At 46.3% G+C, this 21,895-nt stretch overlaps 1 protein-coding gene across 1 annotated transcript in view; it reads right to left on the reverse strand.

Moving 5' to 3' along the window:
• Positions 1-17,708: 17,708 nt before the first annotated feature.
• LOC117649901 overlaps positions 17,709-21,895 on the reverse strand; it is a 17,405-nt gene continuing 13,218 nt past the window's right edge. The window contains exons 10-11 of the mRNA XM_034393086.1: positions 17,816-17,963; positions 17,709-17,737 (exon numbers count right to left, since the gene is read on the reverse strand). Of these exons, the coding sequence (XP_034248977.1) occupies positions 17,709-17,737; positions 17,816-17,963 (177 nt within the window). The remainder of the gene's footprint in view (positions 17,738-17,815; positions 17,964-21,895) is intronic.

A 21,895-nucleotide genomic window follows, 5' to 3' on the forward strand; every position in this document is an offset into this window, starting at 1 on the left:
GAAAATGCCACCCTGGAAAGTGCCTTTTAAAAGCGTCTTGGACGGCTTGGGGTACTTGTATAAATTACAATCATTCAAAGGTTCAACTGGGCCCCAGTGACTTTTTAAAAGCCCCAAATTTATAAATACCGATTTTCTTTTGGTCCTTGAAAATGGACTTGTAGAAAATGAAACCTTTCCGGGCCAAGTGCCCTTTTAAAGCGTTTAGGTTCGGGTATTTGAAATTACTGGGCATTAAATTTTTACCGGGCCCCAGGATTTTTTTTAAACATCCCCTTTTAAAAACCTTTTCTTCTGGTGGCCTCTGAAAGGGATTTTTGCAAATGCCCCCCCGTGGTCCAAGTGACCGTTTTCAAAGGTCTTGGACCTTGGGGTACTGTATAAATTACAATGGGCATTCAAATGCGTTCAACTGCGGCCCTAGTAACTTTTTGAAAATATCTCAAAATTTTATACAAGTACCGATTTCTTCTGGTAGCCTCTGAAATGGATTTATACGCAAATGCAACCGACTCCGTGGTCCAAGTTACCGTTTTCAAAGCGTCTTGGACGGCTTCGGGTACTTGTATAAATTACAAGGGGCATTCAAATGCGTTCAACTGCGGCCCCAGTGACTTTTTAAAAACGTCTCACAATTTATACAAGTACCGATTTTTTTTGGTGGCCTCTGAAAATGGACTTAGCCGCAAAGAACCGACTCCGGGGTCCAAGTGACCGTTTTCAAAGCGTTTTGGACGGCTTCGGGTACTTCTATAAATTACAATGGGCATTCAAATGCGTTCAACTGCGGCCCTAGTAACTTTTTGAAAATCTCACAATTTATACAAGTACCGATTTTCTTCTGGTACCCTCTGAAAATGGACTTTCCCAAAAGCAACCGACCCCGTGGTCCAAGTTACCTTTTTCAAAGCGTCTTGGACGGCTTCGGGTACTTGTATAAATTACAATGGGCATTCAAATGCTTTAACTGCGGCCCAGTGATTTTTTAAAAAACGTCTCACAATTTATACAAGTACCGATTTTTTTTGGTGGCCTCTAAAAATGGACTTGTACGCAAATGAAACTGTCTCCGTGGTCCAAGTGACCTTTTTTCAAAGCGTCTTGACGGCTTCGGGTACTTGTTAAATTACAATGGGCTTCAAACTTGTTTATCTGCGGCCCCAGTGACTTTTTAAACATCTCACATTTATACAAGTACGATTTTCTTCTGGTGGCCTCTGAAAATGGACTTTTACGCAAATGCAACCGACTCCGTGGCCCAAAGTGACCGTTTTCAAAGCGTCTTGGAGGGCTTGGGGTACTTGTATAAATTACAATGGGCATTCAAATGCGTTCAACTGCGGCCCTAGTAACTTTTTGAAAATATCTCACAATTTATACAAGTACCGATTTTCTTCTGGTAGCCTCTAAAAATGGACTTATACGCAAATGCAACCGACTCCGGGGTCCAAGTTACCGTTTTCAAAGCGTCTTGGACGGCTTCGGGTACTTGTATAAATTACAATGGGCATTCAAATGCGTTCAACTGCGGCCCCAGTGACTTTTAAAAACGTCTCACAATTTATACAAGTACCGATTTTCTTTTGGGGGCCTCTGAAAATGGACTTAGCCGCAAATGCAACCGACTCCGTGGCCCAAAGTGACCGTTTTCAAAGCGTCTTGGACGGTTTCGGGTACTTCTATAAATTACAATGGGCATTAAAATGCGTTCAACTGCGGCCCTAGTAATTTTTTGAAAATATCTCACAATTTATACAAGTACCGATTTTCTTCGGGTAGCCTCTGAAAATGGACTTATACGCAAATGCAACCGACTCCGTGGTCCAAGTTACCGTTTCAAAGCGTCTTGGACGGCTTCGGGTACTTGTATAAATTACAATGGGCATTCAAATGCGTTCAACTGGGGCCCCCAGTGATTTTTTAAAACGTCTCACAATTTATACAAGTACCGATTTTTTTTTGGGGGCCCTTGAAAATGGACTTAGCCGCAAATGCAACCGACTCTGTGGTCCAAGTTACCGTTCGAGCTTGGACGGACGCTTGAATACCGAACATATGGAACAAGACCGAAAATTTATCCTCGCGCACTCTGATTCCCGGGGGGTGCCGCACACCTGTAAGTACACCGCAGCCTGCCTATGGATGTATGCGCTTCCTGGCGTGTATTTGGGGTAGGCTAGCATGCTGCACGAAGCGTGAACTTTGCGATCATGGTGCAGAGTAAGGTGGACATGCCACTTTTTTCAAATAAAGTGACTTGCAGGCATATTCAACCTGGTTCAACCATGTTTTGTAGACACTTGAGTTTGCACAGTTTTCTACGTGATACTTTGTTTTCGAGGGGAAACTCATTTATATTCTGTACACTCCCAAGATCCTACTGACCTTCTTATTAGAAATACCAAAAAACTCCCAGTATTTTAGGCTCAACGGAGGTGGAAACCCTTTTGGTTCGGGGTTCTCTGCAATTTTTGATAACTTAAGAAACTGAAGACACTCACATTTCATAAACGAGACATCACGTTGCACGAACGTGGGAAAAATGTCACTTTCCCTTTGGGGCCCTGAGTAACGTCCGTTTCAATGTAAATAAGCTACTTTATAGCTGATTAACGTCCAACAAACGTGACACATCCCCAAAAGGGAAACCTTACCTTTGTTACATTCAATTCAACGTGATATCACTTTCCGGGAAAAGAGTGGAGAGTGCATGCCATGCTCTACTAGCGAGTCAGCCACATACAGGTGAGTTTTCTCAATGTGTCAATAATTAGTAGGTGTTCGGGCCCCCCAAAGGCGATAATTTTCCCAATGAACTAGTGGGCGCAAACGTCTAAGTACGGAGATAATTGGTATTTTGTAATTGGCCTTCGCGCCTGCGGGGTAGGCACCCTCAGCCACTGATGGTCGCGGGACCCGCGTGGGGGTGTCGCGGGTCTGGGATGGGTGCGTCGAGTCTCGTAGGGGTGCGGCGGACCTTGCAATTTTTTGGGAGGGATTGCCGCGGGTCTGAAGAGGCTGTCATGGGGGCCCCCCTTACAGTGGATCTCACGGCTGTTTTGGGCGAGGTGGCGGGATTCCTCAGATACTTCCGCGAGGTCAGTGGCACTCCCGCGAGTACTGCTAGTCCCGCGACCCCCTCGACAGGTCCTGCCGCCCTCAGTGGCCCCGGGTGCCTACCTGTAGGCGCAAAATCCAATTACAAAAACCAATTATCTCCGTACCTAGACGTTTGCGCCCACTATTCACGGCAAAAAATGGTCCTATAGGATGCCCAAACTACCTGCAAATTATTGACACTTGAGGAAACTCCCCCTGTACAACGCTCCACCGGGAGATTGCTGAAGCATGCACCACTGAGTACCGTGATTGCCATGCACGCTCTTGGTAAGAGTTTTTTTTGGAACTTTCTCCGGGATCAATCGTATTTCCTAGTTCACTACGGGAAATGTCACGCTCTCTTATGAGTTTCTGGAACACCTTCTTCTATAACGAACATTTCTCTGCATTATGACAGATCTCGTCTTAGAGTGCGAACAATAGACTAAATTATGCAGATCATTTCTCAGTAAAAAATTGGGAGTGTACTTCAGGGTATTTCGCATGTACTTTATTTAATAAGAAGCTCTGCTTTAAAAAAAAAAAAAGCTTCAGGCAAAAAATGAAAAAATTTCAATCGGTAGACAACTACTTGTGGTCTTGTTTAGATAATTCAAAAAGGAAAGGGCTTTTGCAACAATATGCGGATTCATCAAGTTATTGTCCGACTTTGATGTGATTTCACTAGATTTCAATGGGATTTTTCAAGAAATCGGTAAAATTTACGCGAAAAACCCGGCAAAAAAATTTTCACGTTTTTTAAAAGTAGTTGCCCCTTCGATTGAATTTACCCACCTTGTCTGCAACTATTTAATATTATGAACCAAAAAACCAACTACCACTGTTTTTTACATATCAGCCTGTTTTTAAGTTTCTTTCAAAAATTAAGAACGTCTTTCTCCTCAGCACTATTTCAAACTATCACGAGGTGTATCCGGGTACGCTGCGAATCCAGGAATGTGACCTCACGTTACTTTAAACGTGAATCATGTCACATTCGTTTGATATCTGTGTAACATTCGTTTAAATGCTGATCGGCTGGTCCGGACCTGGTCGAGGCCAGATCATATTCAGACCAATGTGATAAGTCATTAAACGAACGTGACACGATTCACGTAAAAAAAAAAAACGACGTCACACTCCCCGGGCTCCCAATGTACTTGGCGGCTACGCGGTGCTGTAACGTAACGTATACTTGATCGAAATTACATTTCTGTCAGATTCCTTGTTTAGAAATCTTTTCCTTGCCTCTACTAAATAAAAACGACGATTTAATCACTTACAAACCGACCACACAAATAAGACGCTGCGACGCCAGAAGTAAGCCATCAGAAGAAAGTCAGTACTTGTATTAATGGTGAGTGTTTTTAAAAAGCTTCAAGGGCCGCAGTTAAACGCCCATTTTAATTTATAAAAGTACCCGAAGCCGTCCAAGACACTTTGGAAACGGTAACTTGGATCACGGAGTCGGTTGCATTTGCGGCCAAGTCCGTTTTCACAAACCATCAGAAGAAAATCGGTACTTGTATAAATTTGAGATTTTTAAAAGGTACTGGGCCGCAGTTAACACTTCGAACGCCCATTTCAATTTAAAACAAGTACCCAAGGCCCTCCCAAAACCATTAAAGACGGTCACATGGATCACGGATTCAGTTGCATTAGCCGCCAAGTCCGTTTTCACAAGCCATGAAAGAAAAACGGTACTTGTAAAATTTTGAATGTTTTTAAAAAGTTACTGGGGGCCCCACTTGAACACGTTCGAACGCCCATTTCAATTAAAACAAGTACCCGAAGCCGTCCAAGACGCTCTGAAGCGGTCACTTGGACCAGGGAGTCGGTTGCATTTACGACTAAATCCATTTTCAGAGGCCACCAGAACAAATCGGTACTTTTATAAATTGGAGACGTTTTTTAAAAGTTACTGGGGGCCCCAGTTGAACGCATTTGAATGCCCATTGTATTTTTAGAAGTACCCAAAGCCGTCCAAGACGCTTTTAAAACGGTCACTTAGACCACGGATCGGTTGCATTTGCGTATAAGTCCATTTTCAGAGGCTACCAGAAAAAAATCGGTACTTTTTTAAATTTTGAGACGTTTTTAAAAAGTCCTGGGGCCGCAGTAGAACGCATTTGGATCCCATTGTAATTTATACAAGTACCCGAAGCCGTCCAAGACGCTTTGAAAACGGTCACTTGGACCACGGAGTCGGTTGCATTTGCTGCTAAGTCCATTTTTAGAGGCCACCAAAAGAAAATCGGTACTTGTATAAATTGTGAGACGTTTTTAAAAAGTCACTGGGGCCGCAGTTGAACGCATTTTAATGCCCATTGTAATTTATACAAGTACCCGAAGCCGTCCAGACGCTTTGAAAACGGTAACTTGGATCACGGAGTCGGTTTCATTTGCGTATAAATCCATTTTCAGAGGCCACCAAAAAAAATCGGGACTTGTATAATTGTGAGACGTTGTTAAAAAATCACTGGGGCGCAGTTGAACGCATTTGAATGCCCATTGTAATTTATACAAATACCCGAAGCCGTCCAAGACGCTTTGAAAACGGTCACTTGCACCCGGAGTCGGTTGCATTTGCGGCTAAGCCCTTTTCAGAGGCCACCAAAAAAAATCGGTACTTGTATAAATTGTGAGATTTTTCAAAAGGGTTTCAAAGGGGCCCCAGATGAACAAGTTTGAATGCCCAATTAAATTTAACAAGTACCCAAAGCCGTCCAAGACGCTTTGAAAACGGTCACTGGACCACGGAGTCGGTTGCATTTGGTATAAGTCCTTTTTAGAAACCACCAGAAGAAAATCGTTTCTTGTATAAATTGTGAGATGTTTTCAAAAGGTTACTAGGGCCGCAGTGAACAGTTTGAATGCCCAATTTAATTTATACAAGTACCCCAAGCCGCCAAGACACTTTGAAAACGGTAAATTGGATCACGGAGTCGGTTTCATTTGCGGCTAAGTCCATTTTCAGAGGCCACCCGAAGAAAATCGGTACTTGTATAAATTTTGAGAGTTTTTAAAAGTCACTGGGGCCGCAGATGAACAAATTTGAATGCCCATTGTAATTTATACAAGTACCCAAAGCCGTCCAAGACGCTTTGAAAACGGTCACTTGGACCACGGAGTCGGTTGCATTTGCGGCTAAGTCCATTTTTAGAGGCCCCAGAAGAAAATCGGTACTTGTATAAATTGTGAGATTTTTTAAAAAGTCACTGGGGCCGCAGATGAAAAGTTTGAATGCCCATTGTAATTTATACACACGGGGAAAAAATCACAGTAAATCCTGTAGTGATTAGTACAGCGTCACTGTAGTTTAGAGTACAGGATTACTGTACTTTTTTAAAAGGATCTCTGTACTTGTCGGATTACTGTACCACAGGGGTGGAGTACGGAATATCCTGTACCAGGTACAGTAGATACTGTAGCCAGGCACGGTAAAACCTGTGTTCTGAACTACAGTAAATCCCCGGGAAAAAAAAATTTAAAGGGGTTCCGTGGTTTTTTCGGACAGTGCAAGTACCCGAAGCCGTCCAAGACGCTTTGAAAACGGTCACTTGGACCACGGAGTCGGTTGCATTTGCGGCTAAGTCCATTTCAGAGGCCACCAAAAGAAAATCGGTACTTGTTAAAATTTTGAGACGTTTTTAAAAAGTCACTGGTGCCGCAGTTGAACGCATTTGAATGCCCATTTTAATTTATACAAGTACCCAAAGCCGTCCAAGACGCTTTGAAAAAGGTCCTTGGGCCACGGAGTGGTTGCTTTTCGGCTAAGTCCATTTTCAGAAGCCACCAGAAAAAATCGGTATTGTATAAATTGTGAAACGTTTTCAAAAGGTTACTAGGGCCGCAGATGAACAAGTTTGAATGCCCAATTAAATTTATTCAAGTACCCGAAGCCGTCCAAGACACTTTGAAAACGGTAAATTGGATCACGGAGTCGGTTGCATTTGCGGCTAAGTCCATTTTCAGAGGCCACCAGAAGAAAATCGGGACTTGTATAAAATTTTGAGATTTTTTAAAAATCACTGGGGCCGCAGTTGAACGCATTTGAATGCCATTGTAATTTTACAAGTACCCAAAGCCGTCCAAGACGCTTTGAAAACGGTCACTTTGGGCCACGGGTCGGTTGCATTTTCGTAAGTCCATTTTCAGAGGCTACCAGAAGAAAATCGGTACTTGTATAAATTGTGAGACGTTTTTAAAAAGTCACTGGGGCCGTAGTTGAACGCTTTTGAATGCCCATTGTAATTTATACAAGTAAGGGAGAGTGGGGTAATTCCGGACACGGGGTAATTCCGGACACTTCGATTCACTGGTAGCCGACGAATGTGACATCACATTCGTTTGAACGTGAAAACTACGATGTCAGATTGAACATGACAAACAGAGAAAATTCATACTCAAACGAATGTGACACGCCGCACCGCTTTGTCACATTACTTCGGGTGTGACACGAAATCAGCAGGCAAACTGTCACATTAAAACGAATGTGACACATGGTACCCATTGACATACATCGTGTCACATCCCAACGAATGTGAAACCCATATGCTGTCACGTTCGTTTGAATGTGACATGCCCGAATTGTCACATTCAAACGAACGTGACACGCCCCGGACACGCCATAAGTGTCAGGTTATGGCGTGTCACGTTCAATTGAATGTGACAATTCAGGCATGTCACATTCAAACGAACGTGACAGCATATGGGTGTCACATTCGTTTGGATGTGACACGATGTATGTCAATGGGTACCATGTGTCACATTCGTTTTAATGTGACAGTTTGCCTGCTGATTTCGTGTCACACCCGAAGTAATGAGACATAGCGGTGCGGTGTGTCACATTCGTTTGAGTATGAATTTTCTCTGTTTGTCACGTTCAAACTGACATCGCCGTTTTCACGTTCAAACGAATGTGATGTCACATTCGTTGGCTACCAGTGTTTTCACTGGGTTTGAATGAAGATAACTGAAAAGCCCGCCTAACAGAGGAAGATAATCACACTTTTAGAAATTAGCTCCGAAATTTTATGGAGAAAAACCCTATAATCACGTACATGAAGACTCCATTCATTTTCCATCTTTTTTCGGAGAGATTTTCTCAGGGCTTAAACAGATGTTCTTCGGAGCATTACTTGGGTCCTGATGGGAGGTAAAATGCATGTCTTTTCCCAGAATGGTTAAAGACGGCTTCGCTGAAGCATTCTTTAGTCTGAAATGGTCAAAGGGACAATCTTTTTCGAGCTCATTTGACTTATATCCTGGAGCTTTCCCTTAATATTATGAAAACTGAGGTAAACAAGTTTCCTTTCCCTCATTTTTGAACTGGTTGGAAACCTTTTTTCGTGTTTTCGTGATAGTGAAGCATGCATTTTTGTTCAAAATTCCGAAAATTTTCGGAGAAAGCCCAGAATTTGCATTTATGGAGAGCTCCATGCAAAAGTTTCGGAAAAACTCCATGATTTTTCCATTTTTTTTCGGAATTTTCTGACAGTGCAGTTTAAAAGGAGAATTCCAAATCGCCAAAGTAGGAGGTCAAACCGTTTGCCTGTGGTCGCTTCACGAAATTTGAGTACCATCAAAAAAAGGCAAAAGCTGCATCTTTCCCTCGTATTTCCATGTACTTATCGTACCTTACCGTCAAGTTCAGTCCCACTAAAATTTTATCATATTTTATGGTCATTGGACTTTACTTTGGCGTGTCGGGAGTGCTCGTATGGCTCGCCGTTTTCTTACAGTTGAACATCAAAGGTTTTCACTACCTGTGGGGTAAATCCGGACAATAAGGATTATTTTCTTCAATTTCCAGCATAATGTTAAGGTAGTGGGTTCAAAATTGTGGACATGCATCCCCACCGTTAAGAAGGATAAAGAAAGAACGAAAAATAGCATTGCAGCTATGTTTAAGAGCTTTACTCAAGACAGTGTTGTCAATTTAGGGGTTTTGATAGAACTTATTCCTTATAATATGCTTTGAGTAATAATCAAACACTTCAGTTCGCAGCAAATGTCCTTAAACGCCTTCTAAGAGCATGCCTCACATCAAAACAAGCGAAAGTAAGCTCGAGCAGTGTCAAATTTTAAGGTCGTCCGGCATTGCCCCATAGGTCGTCCGGAATTACCCCAGCCTGGGGCAATTCCGGACACGTGCAGGGCTTTTGTTAGGCGCCTATATCTCCCTAACCGTTGCTGAGATTTGGCTTTCATGTATACCGTTTTGAAGGTAAAGGTCCATACTTTACTCTCCTGTCATAACATTTAACCCAAGAAGCATATTCAAGCTCAAAGACCAAAAAGAAAAAAAGCGTCCGGAATTACCCCACTCTCCCTTACCCGAAGCCGTCCAAGACGCTTTGAAAACGGTCACTTGGACCACGGAGTCGGTTGCATTTGCGTATAAGTCCATTTTCAGAAGCCACCAGAAGAAAATCGGTACTTGTTTTAACGGTGGGATGTTTTCAAAGAGTCACTGGGGCCGCTGATGAACACGTTTGAACCCCCATTTTCTTTTTTTTTTTGACTGCCAAAGAGTAAAATTTTCCTGGCCGCAAAAAATTTCTAAGTCCAGAGTCATATTAAATTTTTAAAATTTGCTTCCGCCATCTTTTGATATGTTGTTCCTGACGTCATGAGAGGCATTTTTATATGACTGCCAGAGAAAGAAATTTTCCTTGCCGCAAAAAATTTCTAAGTCCAGAGTCATATAAAATTTTCAAAATTTGCTTCCGCCATCTTTTGACATGTTGTTCCTGACGTCATGAGAGGCATTTCTATATGACTGCCAAAGAAAGAAATTTTCCTGACCGCAAAAATTTTCTAAGTCCAGAGTCATGTAAAATTTTGAAAATTTGCTTCCGCCATCTCTTGATATGTTGTTCCTGACGTCATGGGACGCATTTTTATAGCACCCAAAAAAAAGGCATAATTTTCCTGGCCAGGAAATTTTCCTGGCCAACTTTAGCCCGGTTAGGTACGCCAGGCGCGGATTGGAGGAACAGGCCGCGAAACATCGCGAAGCCTGTTACGACAAGACGCGGTCTGGCGTAAACAAGGGGAAATCACTGTGAATTTCGGTGTACAAATTCGATGAATTTCAGTCAAATTTCGATGAAATTCAGTCGAATTTCGACGAACTTCAGTCGAATTTCGATGAACTTAAGATGTGTGATGAATTTTGGTGTACAAATTTGACTGGAGTTATTTCCCCTTGGGCGTAAACCTACCCTGTTAGGTATGTCCTTGGCTCGCCACACACCACAATTCAGCTTTCTATCTTAATCCATTGGGTCATATTGACCAAAACAAACAAATAAACAAGGTAGGTGTACGCCAGACCGTGTCTTGTCGTAACAGGCTTCGCGATGCTGCGCCAGTTTCGACAATCCACGCCTGGCGTGTACACCTACCTTTGCCTGCGGCGCTAGCCTGCCTTCGGCAGGCTGCATTCAAACCGTAGGAATAAGCGTGATCTCCACAAAAATTAGAATTTATTCATCAAATTTTCACTAATGGGACTTAATTTTAGGTCGAGGGTCTGTTTGGGTTCTATTTTCGTCATCAGCACCCTCCAAAACAGAGAAAACGATATGGAACCTGTCAAAAGTATCGTAAAAGTTATCTTTTTTCGGCCGATTTTTAACTGTTTTTTGGCTAATATGACCGAATGGATTGAGGTAGAAAGCTGAATTTTGGTGTGTGGCGAGCCAAGGACATACCTAATGACCCTGCAAAATCTCAGCCAGATCGGCCAAGCCGTTCAGGAGGAGTAGTGCACACAGACACACAGACAGACAGACATGAAAAACTTTTCAACCCCACTGGAGTAACAGGCTTCGCTATCGCTCAGCCAAAAACGGCAGTAAAAAGACAACTTTATATGTACTTTCAACTTTTTGTCAAGTTTCGTGATGTTTCTTATGTTTTTGAGGCTGCTGATGACGAAGATAGAACCCATTCGCACCCCGACCCAAAGTCAAGTTCCATTAGTATAGATTTTGATGACCAAATGCTAATGTTTGAGGGGATCACGCCCAATTCTATGGTCTGTCTAGGGAAGCAGCCTGCCGTAGCGCCGCAGGCCATGGTAAGTGTATACGCCAGGCGTGGATTGTCGAAACTGGCGCAGCATCGCGAAGCCTGTTACGACAAGACACGATCTGGCGTACACCTACCTTGTTACATATATTCCACCTCTTTGCTTCTCCTATAAACTTGGGAATCCCGTGAGAGTGCAGCTGCTTCCCCATGCAAACCATGTGGGTCATCATCATTCTGAGGCCTTGCTTGGGCTTGTCTTCCGGCATCTTGAACGAAGGGGAATGGATCATCATCATCATTCAGAACCTGAATATACGGAATAATACCAAAAAAGGTGTTTTGCTCAATTCTGAATGTGAGGTACTTGAGCGCATGCAATCACTTACATTTTGCAGCTCTTCTCCATGTAACACGCGGAAATTCTGTAACACAAATGTAGCTTCAATGCGCTCTGCACAGTACTCCATGTCTCGAACATGGAGGTGGTGAGTACGTCTCCATAGCATTATAATGTTATCAAATAAATGCTCTATTTCTGGGCAAAGTTCTGTTGTAATTCCTCTGCATCTCTGTGAGGTGTCCGTCATTGCGGAAAGAAGTGATTTCCCAGTCAAAAAAAAGTACCATAGATAGTTATGAAGTTGAAGTATTACATTAAGAGGCATGGAAAATGTTACAAATACATACCCTTGTCTGCAGAGGGTATGAGGAATCTGCAAGTATATGCTGATCAGAGGAAAACAGATTTTGATTCTACGGAATACTACGGCACAGGGGACTTCTTCTAAATATCCTTGAGTCATGGAGGCTCCCAGCTTCACCTACATTTTATCTCTGACCGTAAGGTTCTCGTCACAGACAGCCTGCACTATTATATCCGTGATGGTAATTCCTGTGTGCTGCAGAATCTTTTAGAGGCTTGGTTATACTGAAGTGCTTTGCATCCATCATTTCAACAATCCCTACTGAGAGCTTCGTTGGATGGGGGGGAAGGCTCACGAGACCCCTGGCCGGACTGAACCGCGCGGTGACGCGCGGATACCCGGCAGATTCGTAAAAGCGCGCGCGGACGCGACGCACGACGGCGTCCTGGAGGCGCGTGTTGGCCGGCACGGCGGGGCAGGGTCGACGAAGCGCGCGTCGTTCTCGGCGGCGTCCTGGCGATGCGCGACGGCTGGCGCGGCAGGGAGCGCGGAGGCGGCACGCGGCAGCGTCGTCGACGTCCTGGAGTGGTCGGTCACGGAGCAGCGTCTCGAAGAGCGGCGTGGCAGAGCCCGCCTGCTTCAGGGACTCCGCCGGGGCGCGGCGAGGACCGCCTGCACCCTGGCAGAGGAGGCAAAAATGACGGGCGGCAGGCTCGAGGCCGCCAGCACCGGGACGAGTAAGATCCAATCTGGGTTACAAGACAAATTTATTTCCAAACCGGCAGGGTACATAAGGCGCGTAGACCATACAGCAACACTCGAGAGGGAACGGCTGCCGGTATGCCGTGGTGCTCTCTGGGCGGCATCCCCGCGAACCCGGCCCAGCAAAAGGCTCGCCTAGCGCAGCCAAGCGGCTGGCTAGGATCTCACTGGAGTCTTGTGGCCGATACCCCGCGCGCGAGGGTGGCGGAGGCTGGCGTGTGGCGAGGTTCGTGTCACTACCCTGATAGAACTGGGACGTCACTCGGAAGTCATTTTGCACATCCAAATTCGTCCCAACTCTTCCAATTCCATCCGTGTTCGTCCAAATACGTCCATTGACTTCCCCAGTCGTCCAAAAGACTTCCAACGACGTCCCCCGACTTCCATTGACGTCCCTGCCACTTCCATTGTCTTCCCACGACTTCCACTGACATCCGCGCCACTTCCACCGTCTTCCCACGACTTCCACTGACTTCCCGCCACTTCCATTGTCTTCCCCCGACTTCCACCGACATCCGCGCCACTTCCATTGTCTTCCTACGACTTCCACCGACGTCCCCGCCACTTCCATTGTCTTCCCACGACTTCCACTGACATCCGCGCCACTTCCACTGTCTTCCCACGACTTCCACCGACTTCCCGCCACTTCCATTGTCTTCCCCCGACTTCCACCGACATCTGCGCCACTTCCATTGTCTTTCCACGACTTCCACCGACATCCGCGCCACTTCCACAGTCTTCCCACGACTTCCACCGACCTCCCGCCACTTCCATTGTCTTCCCCCGACTTCCACCGATATCCGCGCCACTTCCATTGTCTTCCCACGACTTCCACCGACATCCGAGATAAATCGAGACAAGTCGTGGGTGGGGGAATGGGGCCGGGGAGGTCTGTGGACGCCGGATGTGTCAGTCTGGCTCAGACCTGCTTTGAGTGAGGACCTACTCTTTGCTTGGTCTCGGTGACACGATAGGGACGTCATCGGGCACCCTATGAGGTGGCCGATGACGTCCTCCTGGGGACGACTAAGTACGAAAGCTGGCAGACACATCAGCCCGATTACGCCGCCACATCCAAGGAAGTCTAACGACTTCCGCCGACTTCCCTCGGCTTCCCACGACTTCCACGACGTCCTACGACGTCCCTCGACTTCCCACGACTTCCCACGACTTCCCACGACTTCCCTCGACTTTGACTTCCATATAGGCTTCCATCGACTTCCCTCGACTTCTCTCGACTTCCCGCGACTTCCCACGACTTCCCTCGACTTCGACTACCACATCGACTTCCATCAACTTCCGCCGACTTCCCTCGACTTCCCCCGACGTCCAACGACTTCCCACGACTTCCCTCGACTTCCCTCGACTTCCCTCGACTTCCCACGATGTCCCACGATGTCCCACGATGTCCCACGACGTCCCTCGACGTCCCTCGACGTCCCTCGACTTCCCACGACTTCCCACGACTTCCCTCGACCTCGACTTCCATCGACTTCCATCGACTTCCATCGACTTCCATCGACTTCCATGGACTTCCCTAGACTTCCCTCGACTTCCCACGACGTCCCTCGACGTTTCTTGAAGTCATGGGAAGAAAATGGAAGTGGCGGGGATGTCGGTGGAAGTCGTGGGAAGCTAATGGAAGTGGCACGGGGGTGATTCCGTGCGTAGGGGGTCATTTTGGATGTACCAAATGTTCTTTTTTAAAGTTCAACTTTAGGGGCTAAATTTGGTGTAGATGGCATACATAGTACCCCACAGTACCCCTCTGAGCGTGGCAGCGCTACAACTTGACTTTTAATTTCACCCCCTATGAAATACGGCGGAATTTACAGAAATAATGACGGAATTTACAGATTACGGAATTTACAAAGCAAAGTGTTTCGTCTCCTGACCCGCTGGGTTACAAAAAAGGTAAAAACTGTTGACGGTGTCATTTTGAGCATCCAAAATAGCGTTTTTCAGCGAAGGTTGTGGCAACTTTCTCCCTCAGATGGAGCAGCTATGGCCCGAAACGGAATTAACATCTTTTTGTACACCCTTACCGTTTTGAACAATTCTGACGGCCTGGAAGCGTCGTTTGACCGCCCCAGGTCCCGCGGGCACGGGCTTCTGGAGGCGTTTTTTATGTTCTTTCGATCCCAAGTGGTCGCGAGGTTCTAAAATGAAAAGGAACCCCAGTAGACCGTCAGTTGTGAAAGCAGCATAGGTCACATCGTCACACGGTGGACATTTTCCCATAGGCTGTTTCGGGTTCTACAAGTGATGATACAAAGGTCACCTTCCGTAATTTTGCGAAGAATAAGTCAGGGAAGAGAGTGAAAAAGCCAGTTTTCTTTTGATGTGGTTGAGTCATATACTACAGCATGGCAATGTTGTCTTATAGGTGTTGGTGACCATGACGGAACTTACAAAACGACACTTTAGCAGCTTACGAAACCTAGAAAAACAAAAGTTAGATTGACTTATCCACATGAGGACATGGTCTTCGTTTAGTAAAACAAATTTGAATTGCCCAAGCTACCAAATCAACCTCAGTTCAGGCGCAAGGCCCCGGTGACCTGAAATGACCCCCTACGCACGGAATCACCCACGGATGTCAGTGGAAGTCGCGGGAAGACAATGGAAGTGGCGCGGGTGTCGGTGGAAGTCGTGGGAAGACAGTGGAAGGGGCGGGGATGTTGATGGAAGTCAGGGGACGTTGTTGGAAGTGTCATGGAAGTTGTCGGACGTCTTGGGAAGTGGCAGGGAAGTCCCCGGACGTCCCTGGAAGTTGATTGGACGTCTTGGGAAGTGGCAGGGAAGTCGTCGGACGTCCCTGGAAGTGACAGGGAAGTCGTCGGACGTCGCTGGAAGTGGCAGGGAAGTCGTCGGACGTCGCGGAAGTGGCAGGGGAAATCGTCGGACGTCGCTGGAAGTGGCAGGGAAGTCGTCGGACGTCCCTGGAAGTGGCAGGGAAGTCGTCGGACGTCCCTGGAAGTGGCAGGGAAGTCGTCGGACGTCCCTGGAAGTGGCAGGGAAGTCGTGGGACGTCGCTGGAAGTGGCAGGGAAGTCGTCGGACGTCGCTGGAAGTGGCAGGGAAGTCGTCGGACGTCGCTGGAAGTGGCAGGGAAGTCGTCGGACGTCGCTGGAAGTGGCAGGGAAGTCGTCGGACGTCCCTGGAAGTGGATCGGACGTCTTGGGAAGTGGCAGGGAAGTCGTCGGACGTCCCTGGTCGTGGGTCGGACGTCGTAGGATGTAAACGGAAGTCGTAGGACGTCCCTGGACGTCGGTGGGATGTCTCGGGAAGTGGCAGGGACGTCGGGGGACGCAACTGGGAAGTCATGGGAAGTCTTCGGATGTCAGTGGAAGAGAGGCCGTGACTTCCGGCGACTTCAAAACATGTTACATTCTGGAATTTCTTGGAAGTGGAGCGAAGTGGCTTCGTCCGATGAGTTCCAGCTTTCGACTTCCCTGTTCGTCCCAAAATTCCCATGAGGGCTGGGAAGCCTGTGCGTCTGGATAGAGTAGTTTTTGTCCTGTTTCTGTTTCTTTCCGCTTCTGTAGGCCACTAGATGTACCTGGGCCCAATTGGGCTTAAGCTCACATGTCCCCTTGATCGCATACTTATAGTGCTTATGTACTTCACTGGAATGGACTCCAAAGCGAAGTGCTACACTTCGATAAGAGTCTGGTGTAGCCAGGATCCAAACGACCATCATTAATATTTCTCCAAAATTAGTCCTTTCTCTTAAAATTGTGCCATTCTTAAACAACTGCCTCAGTTCGTCACGTAGAAGCTGAAAATGAAAATTTATGGCAACATCACGAAATGATATGGTAAACGCCGCGGCGGTGAGTGCAGTGGCATTGGGGGCAAGCCATTGGGGTTGTTCGTCCCAGTTGAACCGCACGGTTGCCGTGCAGGTGAGCGAGGGGTGGGGGCGACCGGCTGGACGGGCGGCGCCGGGGAGGTCGGCAATGGAGTGATGACCACGACCTGTCTACAAACTGAAGTGTGTACTCAGTATGCATCTACAGATGCATACTTATAAGTACACACCTACAGATGCATACCTAGCTGAGTACACATCTACAGATGCATACCTGTTAAGTATGCATCGGTAGGTGCATACTTGGCAAGTATGCATTAGTAGGTGTGTACTTGTCACCATATAAATGCCCAGTACCAAGTACACATCTTCAGATGCATACTTGGCGGAGTACACATCTACAGATGCATACCTGTCAAGTATGCATCTGTAGATGTGTACTCAGCCAAGTATGCATCCGTAGATGTGTACTCAGCTAGGTATGCATCTGTACGTGTGTACTTATAAGTATGCATCTGTAGATGCATACTGAGTACACACTTCAGTTTGTAGAGCTCCCGTGCGGCCTACTCCGTGACGAGCGTCCAGGGGTCCGCGTCCTCCGCGATGTCCCAGCATGGCGGCCGGTCTGTGAGGGGGCTGGTGGCGATCTCCAGCTCGTCCTCGTTCAGGGAGTCGTACATCCTGCATCGGAGTTGAGTGCGTCTTCTGATCAATTTCCGTCTGTGTTAGTGTTGCAGCTGAGCTGTGCTTCGCAGGGAGTCCTCGTCGCCACTTGGTGTGTATAGGAGCGGGGGGGATGAATGACCAGTCGGAGTCTGAGAGCGTACTGACTTGCCTGACTGACGCGAGGCAGGGCCACTCGCCTGGAGGGGAGGGGGTGCTCGTATATGAGAAATTTAGAGGGCCTTTGTTGACTATGAGAGAGAAGTATACGGCACGTAGGTTTCAGACGATGTCTCACTCAAGGAGCATTCCACTGAAATATAATTATTGTATAAGACCATCGTAACACCACTTTTTCCATTAAATCATTAATTTAAGACCTTTCGTCTTGATACAGCCTCCAAAAACTCTGTCCGGTGGCGTGGTTTCTCTTGTTCTTGCGTCAAATCTGTAAACAACATGTGCATAGAGAGATTTGAGAACTAATTTTATACGACTGAGACCAGATAAACCAGTACAAGTTAAAAGGCCACAATGTATAAAAATTACTGAAAATTCAAGTGTTAAAAATCAAATCGTTTTAAAACATGCGTTTTCCCCAAAGGGGAGGAATCTGTTGGGTATTGTTCTTGCAATCTTCCCCAAAGGGAAAAACGTAGGATCTCTGCTGCGTCCTGCTGCTCACGAACTTTGATATGAGGGAAAAAAGCCTGCAACACAATTTAAAAAAATTAAAAAACAATACCACATTTTTCTCTGGACTGAAACTCTAAACTCTACTTTTTTACCTTTCATGACTCTGTCCCTTAATACTAAAGGCATCAGAGGAGGCTTAGCTTCGTACATTTCTAAGCATTTATGGAGGCCCCCATGCCAAGCAAAGTAGACCCAAGGCCCCACTTCTTTTGATGTTCTGTATCCTCTTTCAACCAGACACTGTATAAAAATGTTCGGAATATTACCATAAATGTCTAGGAAATTCCTTTTCATGTATCGGCTGAAATTCGATACATGTATAGGAATATTCTGATTTGTATAGCTTTCTGCTATAGGGCTGAAAATGTATAAGAATATTCCTATACATGTGTCGTAATTTTTAAATATGACGATGACTAAAAGCGTTCCGCTAATTTTTTTCGGGAGTGTACAATATAGAATAAATTATAAAGACCTTATGCCAGTTCTGTGAGAAGAGTGCAGCAATGTTTAAATATCTTTAAGAATGATTATTGGCGAGGGCTTTACATGGTTCTCAAAGAATAAAAGCTTCTCTTCACCATCACCAAAACGAACCAGCAATAAGATTTTGGGTTACTGGCTGTGTCTTTGGCAGAAATTTTTCTCAAACCCCTTTTACTACTTTCTTCTCGTGCCTATGTACGGATCACAGCAGAAGATTACATCAGGCTCTGAAATGAAAAGGTTAGGTTATATCCCTCTAGCACTACGGACGAACTCAAGACATCCTCGACTCAACCACAAAGAACACACACCTGAAGAATCCATGATTGAAAAATTGAAGCTCCGATTCAGAACAGTCGCATGTCCGATCTCACGCCAGTCCAACGCAGACACCAAACCAAACAATGACAACCCCCGTGCGATAACAGCTACAAATGAACAAGTGAAACTCTGGAAGGGGGGAGAACGGGGAGGGGGCGGCGCTTGGGGAGGCAACCCATCTCGCGCGCCTGCTTGACCGTAGACTCAGATCTTCCGCGGAGCCGCTTGCGCGTATCGTCAACAGAGCGTGATGGTTAGAAAATGAGGCCCGCTTCGCCGGTGCCTTCCCATATAGTGGCCGCCGTGGTCCAGGGCGCCGCCCGGCGTGCTGCCGGGGTCCGCCCCAGCCTGCCCCCGGCTGGGCCTTTCTTGAAGAGGTCGTGGGGCCCCCCGTTTGCCTTGCACGCGTCACGGGCGCGTGTCGCGGGGCGTACGGCCGCGGCTGGCTGTCGGGCCGGGCGTGCCTGTGGGGGCGTTGCACCGGGGCCCTTAGGCCACCCATCGGGGTGGTGTGTGGGTGTGGCTGCGTTCAGGGGGGGCGCGGCGCTATGGCGGTCGCTCTCTCTGACAAGTGTGGTATTTCCCATTTAGCTATGTCATTTGCTGAAGTGTCGTACAGTTGTATTGATGGATTATGTATTCCCAGAGCTGTGTACGGTTTTCCCGGGAAAACGAAAATTTTGCTTTCACACCGTTACAAGGCAGTTAAAAGTTCAGAAAGAATCAAAAAATACTCCCAAGTTGGTTGGGAAAGTTTCAGCTGGACCTAAACTCTCGAGGTCATTCCATATAAGATTTACATGGACCTGGTTATCCTTTGACGATTTCGACCAAATTTGGCACGAAGGTCCCTAGTGGTCAGGAACATGCCCACAAATTGTCGGTATCTCAAGTGGTTTCGTCCGTATCGACATTTTAAGTTTTTACTCTTAAAAAACTTGTTAAAAGGCAATTTTTTGTTGAGCGATAAAGCTATTCTGACCTGACGTAAAATGCAACGAGGAATCCGAATCTGCCGTGCACTCGTGGACCTTCCATTTGTTGGAGGTGACGGAGACCTCTTCCTGTTGATGGGCGATCTAAATAGGACCTATCTCGCTCAGGTGGCCTCGACTTTGCTGCAGGCTGAGAGGTCCTCTTTTTGGGTGGAGGGCTGCTATCCATGAAGGACCAGTCCCGGGTTCCTGATCTTCTATTGGATGGAGGTGAAGGAGATCTCTTGCCTGCTGTTGATGGGCGATCCAAGCACGACTAATCTCGATCAGGTGACCTGGACTTGGCTGTGCACTGTCAGAAAACTCCGTAAAAATACGGAAATTTAACGGAGACCGTCCATTTTTTTTACGGAGATCTCCGTTTTTTTTGAATTATGGATTTTCTCCGTGAAAATATGGAAGTTATGTATATAAATGAAATAGAAGCCTTACTTATCAAAAAGAACAGACAAATTCACGTTATCGATGGGTTGGGTGACCAACTGATTAGGTGTTCCAAGAGTACGCCTTCCCTAAAGCAACCTCGCCTTTGGGTTTCCGACCATTTATTCGATCCTGGCATGTGGTCAAGTGGATCTTCAAGCAGTTTTGGAGAATATCACTTTCGTCTTAAAGACCACTGTTTGCATTAACATCGGAGGTAGAAGGAGGGAAGTAAACCGTTAAAATGCGTTTATTTCTGCAAAAATGCGGTTCATCTCCTTAAAAATACGGAAAATCTCCGTAAAAATATGGAAAATCTCCGTAAAAAGATGGAAAATTTACGGAGCCTCCATTCCCAAAATCAGAGTAACTTTCTCCGTAAATATACGGACTTTTTTTCTAACAGTGTGGGCTGAGAGGTTCTCTTCTTGGATGGAGGGCTGCTACCTATGAAGGACTAGTCCGGGGTTCCTGATCTTCCATTGCTAGCAGATGGACACCTGTCCACTGAAGAGGATCTGTCCAAGAAGGAGCTCCTTCGGGAAGGTGACCTCTGAGATGCACCTGAACGCGAGTTCTTTAAATGCTGTGGCTCAGAAGCAACTGTCTTGAAGTAGGGTGGAGGTGTCTCGTCCAGCAGCCATGAAAAGTCTGGAATTGAAGGCTCAGCCCTTGGTTCAGGCATCCATTACAAGCACATCTACACTGGAAGCCAACGAATGTGACATCACATTCGTTTGAACGTGAAAACGGCGATGTCAGTTTGAACGTGACAAACAGAGAAAATTCATACTCAAACGAATGTGACACACCGCACCGCTCTGTCACATTACTTCGGGTGTGACACGAAATCAGCAGGCAAACTGTCACATTAAAACGAATGTGACACATGGTTTTCCATTGACATACATCGTGTCACGTCCAAAAATTGAAAACCCATATGCTGTCACGTTCGTTTGAATGTGACATGCCCTAAATTTTCCATTCAAACGAACGTGACACGCCCCGGACACGCCATAAGTGTCAGGTTATGGCGTGTCACGTTCAATTGAATGTGACAATTCGGGCATGTCACATTCAAACGAACGTGACAGCATATGGGTGTCACATTCGTTTGGACGTGACACGATGTATGTCAATGGGTACCATGTGTCACGTTCGTTTTAATGTGACAGTTTGCCTGCTGATTTCGTGTCACACCCGAAGTAATGTGACAGAGCGGTGCGGTGTGTCACATTCGTTTGAGTATGAATCTTCTCTGTTTGTCACGTTCTAACTGACATCGCCGTTTTCACGTTCAAACGAATGTGATGTCACATTCGTTGGCTACCAGTGTACTGATGGGCTGGGCATAGCTGGGCTCGGCAAAGCGGTCAGGACTTGCCATGAAAGAGGCTGAGCGTGAAAACCACAAACAAAGGGTACCGTACACTGTGGCAAAAAGGTACGGAAAAGTCTGTTAATTTTTTTGCCAGGATTCTCCGTAGCCCTCTTATCAATATTCTCCGTAGGCTCTTACAGTATTCTCCGTAGGGCCGTACAGTATTCTCTGTAATCCGCACAGTCTTCTCCGTAGGACCTGGGAAAACTGTATAGTCCTACGGAGATCACTGTAAGGTCGTACGGAGAATACTGTAAGAGCCTACGGAGAAATTTATAAGGGGGGTACGGAGAATTAACACAAGCTGTGTACATAATTTTCCGTAGCTTTTTGCCACAGTGTAAACCGGGTAACTTGTGACAGCAAGGGTAAATTGAGACACTACTGCTTTCTACCTTTATGGAGCTGCCTTATAGCAGGGGTCGGTGACAAACCCAAAAACGGCAGTGAGGCGAAGCTCTCGCCCGATCTTGCTCCGTGCAGGTGTCACGGACTTCGTCGAGATTATGCAAACTAGGCCATTGCTCGCAAATAGCTTTGCACATATCGAAAGAGCATCACATAAA

The sequence above is a fragment of the Thrips palmi genome, unplaced genomic scaffold (genome assembly GCF_012932325.1).
Source record: "Thrips palmi isolate BJ-2018 unplaced genomic scaffold, TpBJ-2018v1 HiC_scaffold_4, whole genome shotgun sequence".
NCBI lineage: Eukaryota > Metazoa > Arthropoda > Insecta > Thysanoptera > Thripidae > Thrips > Thrips palmi.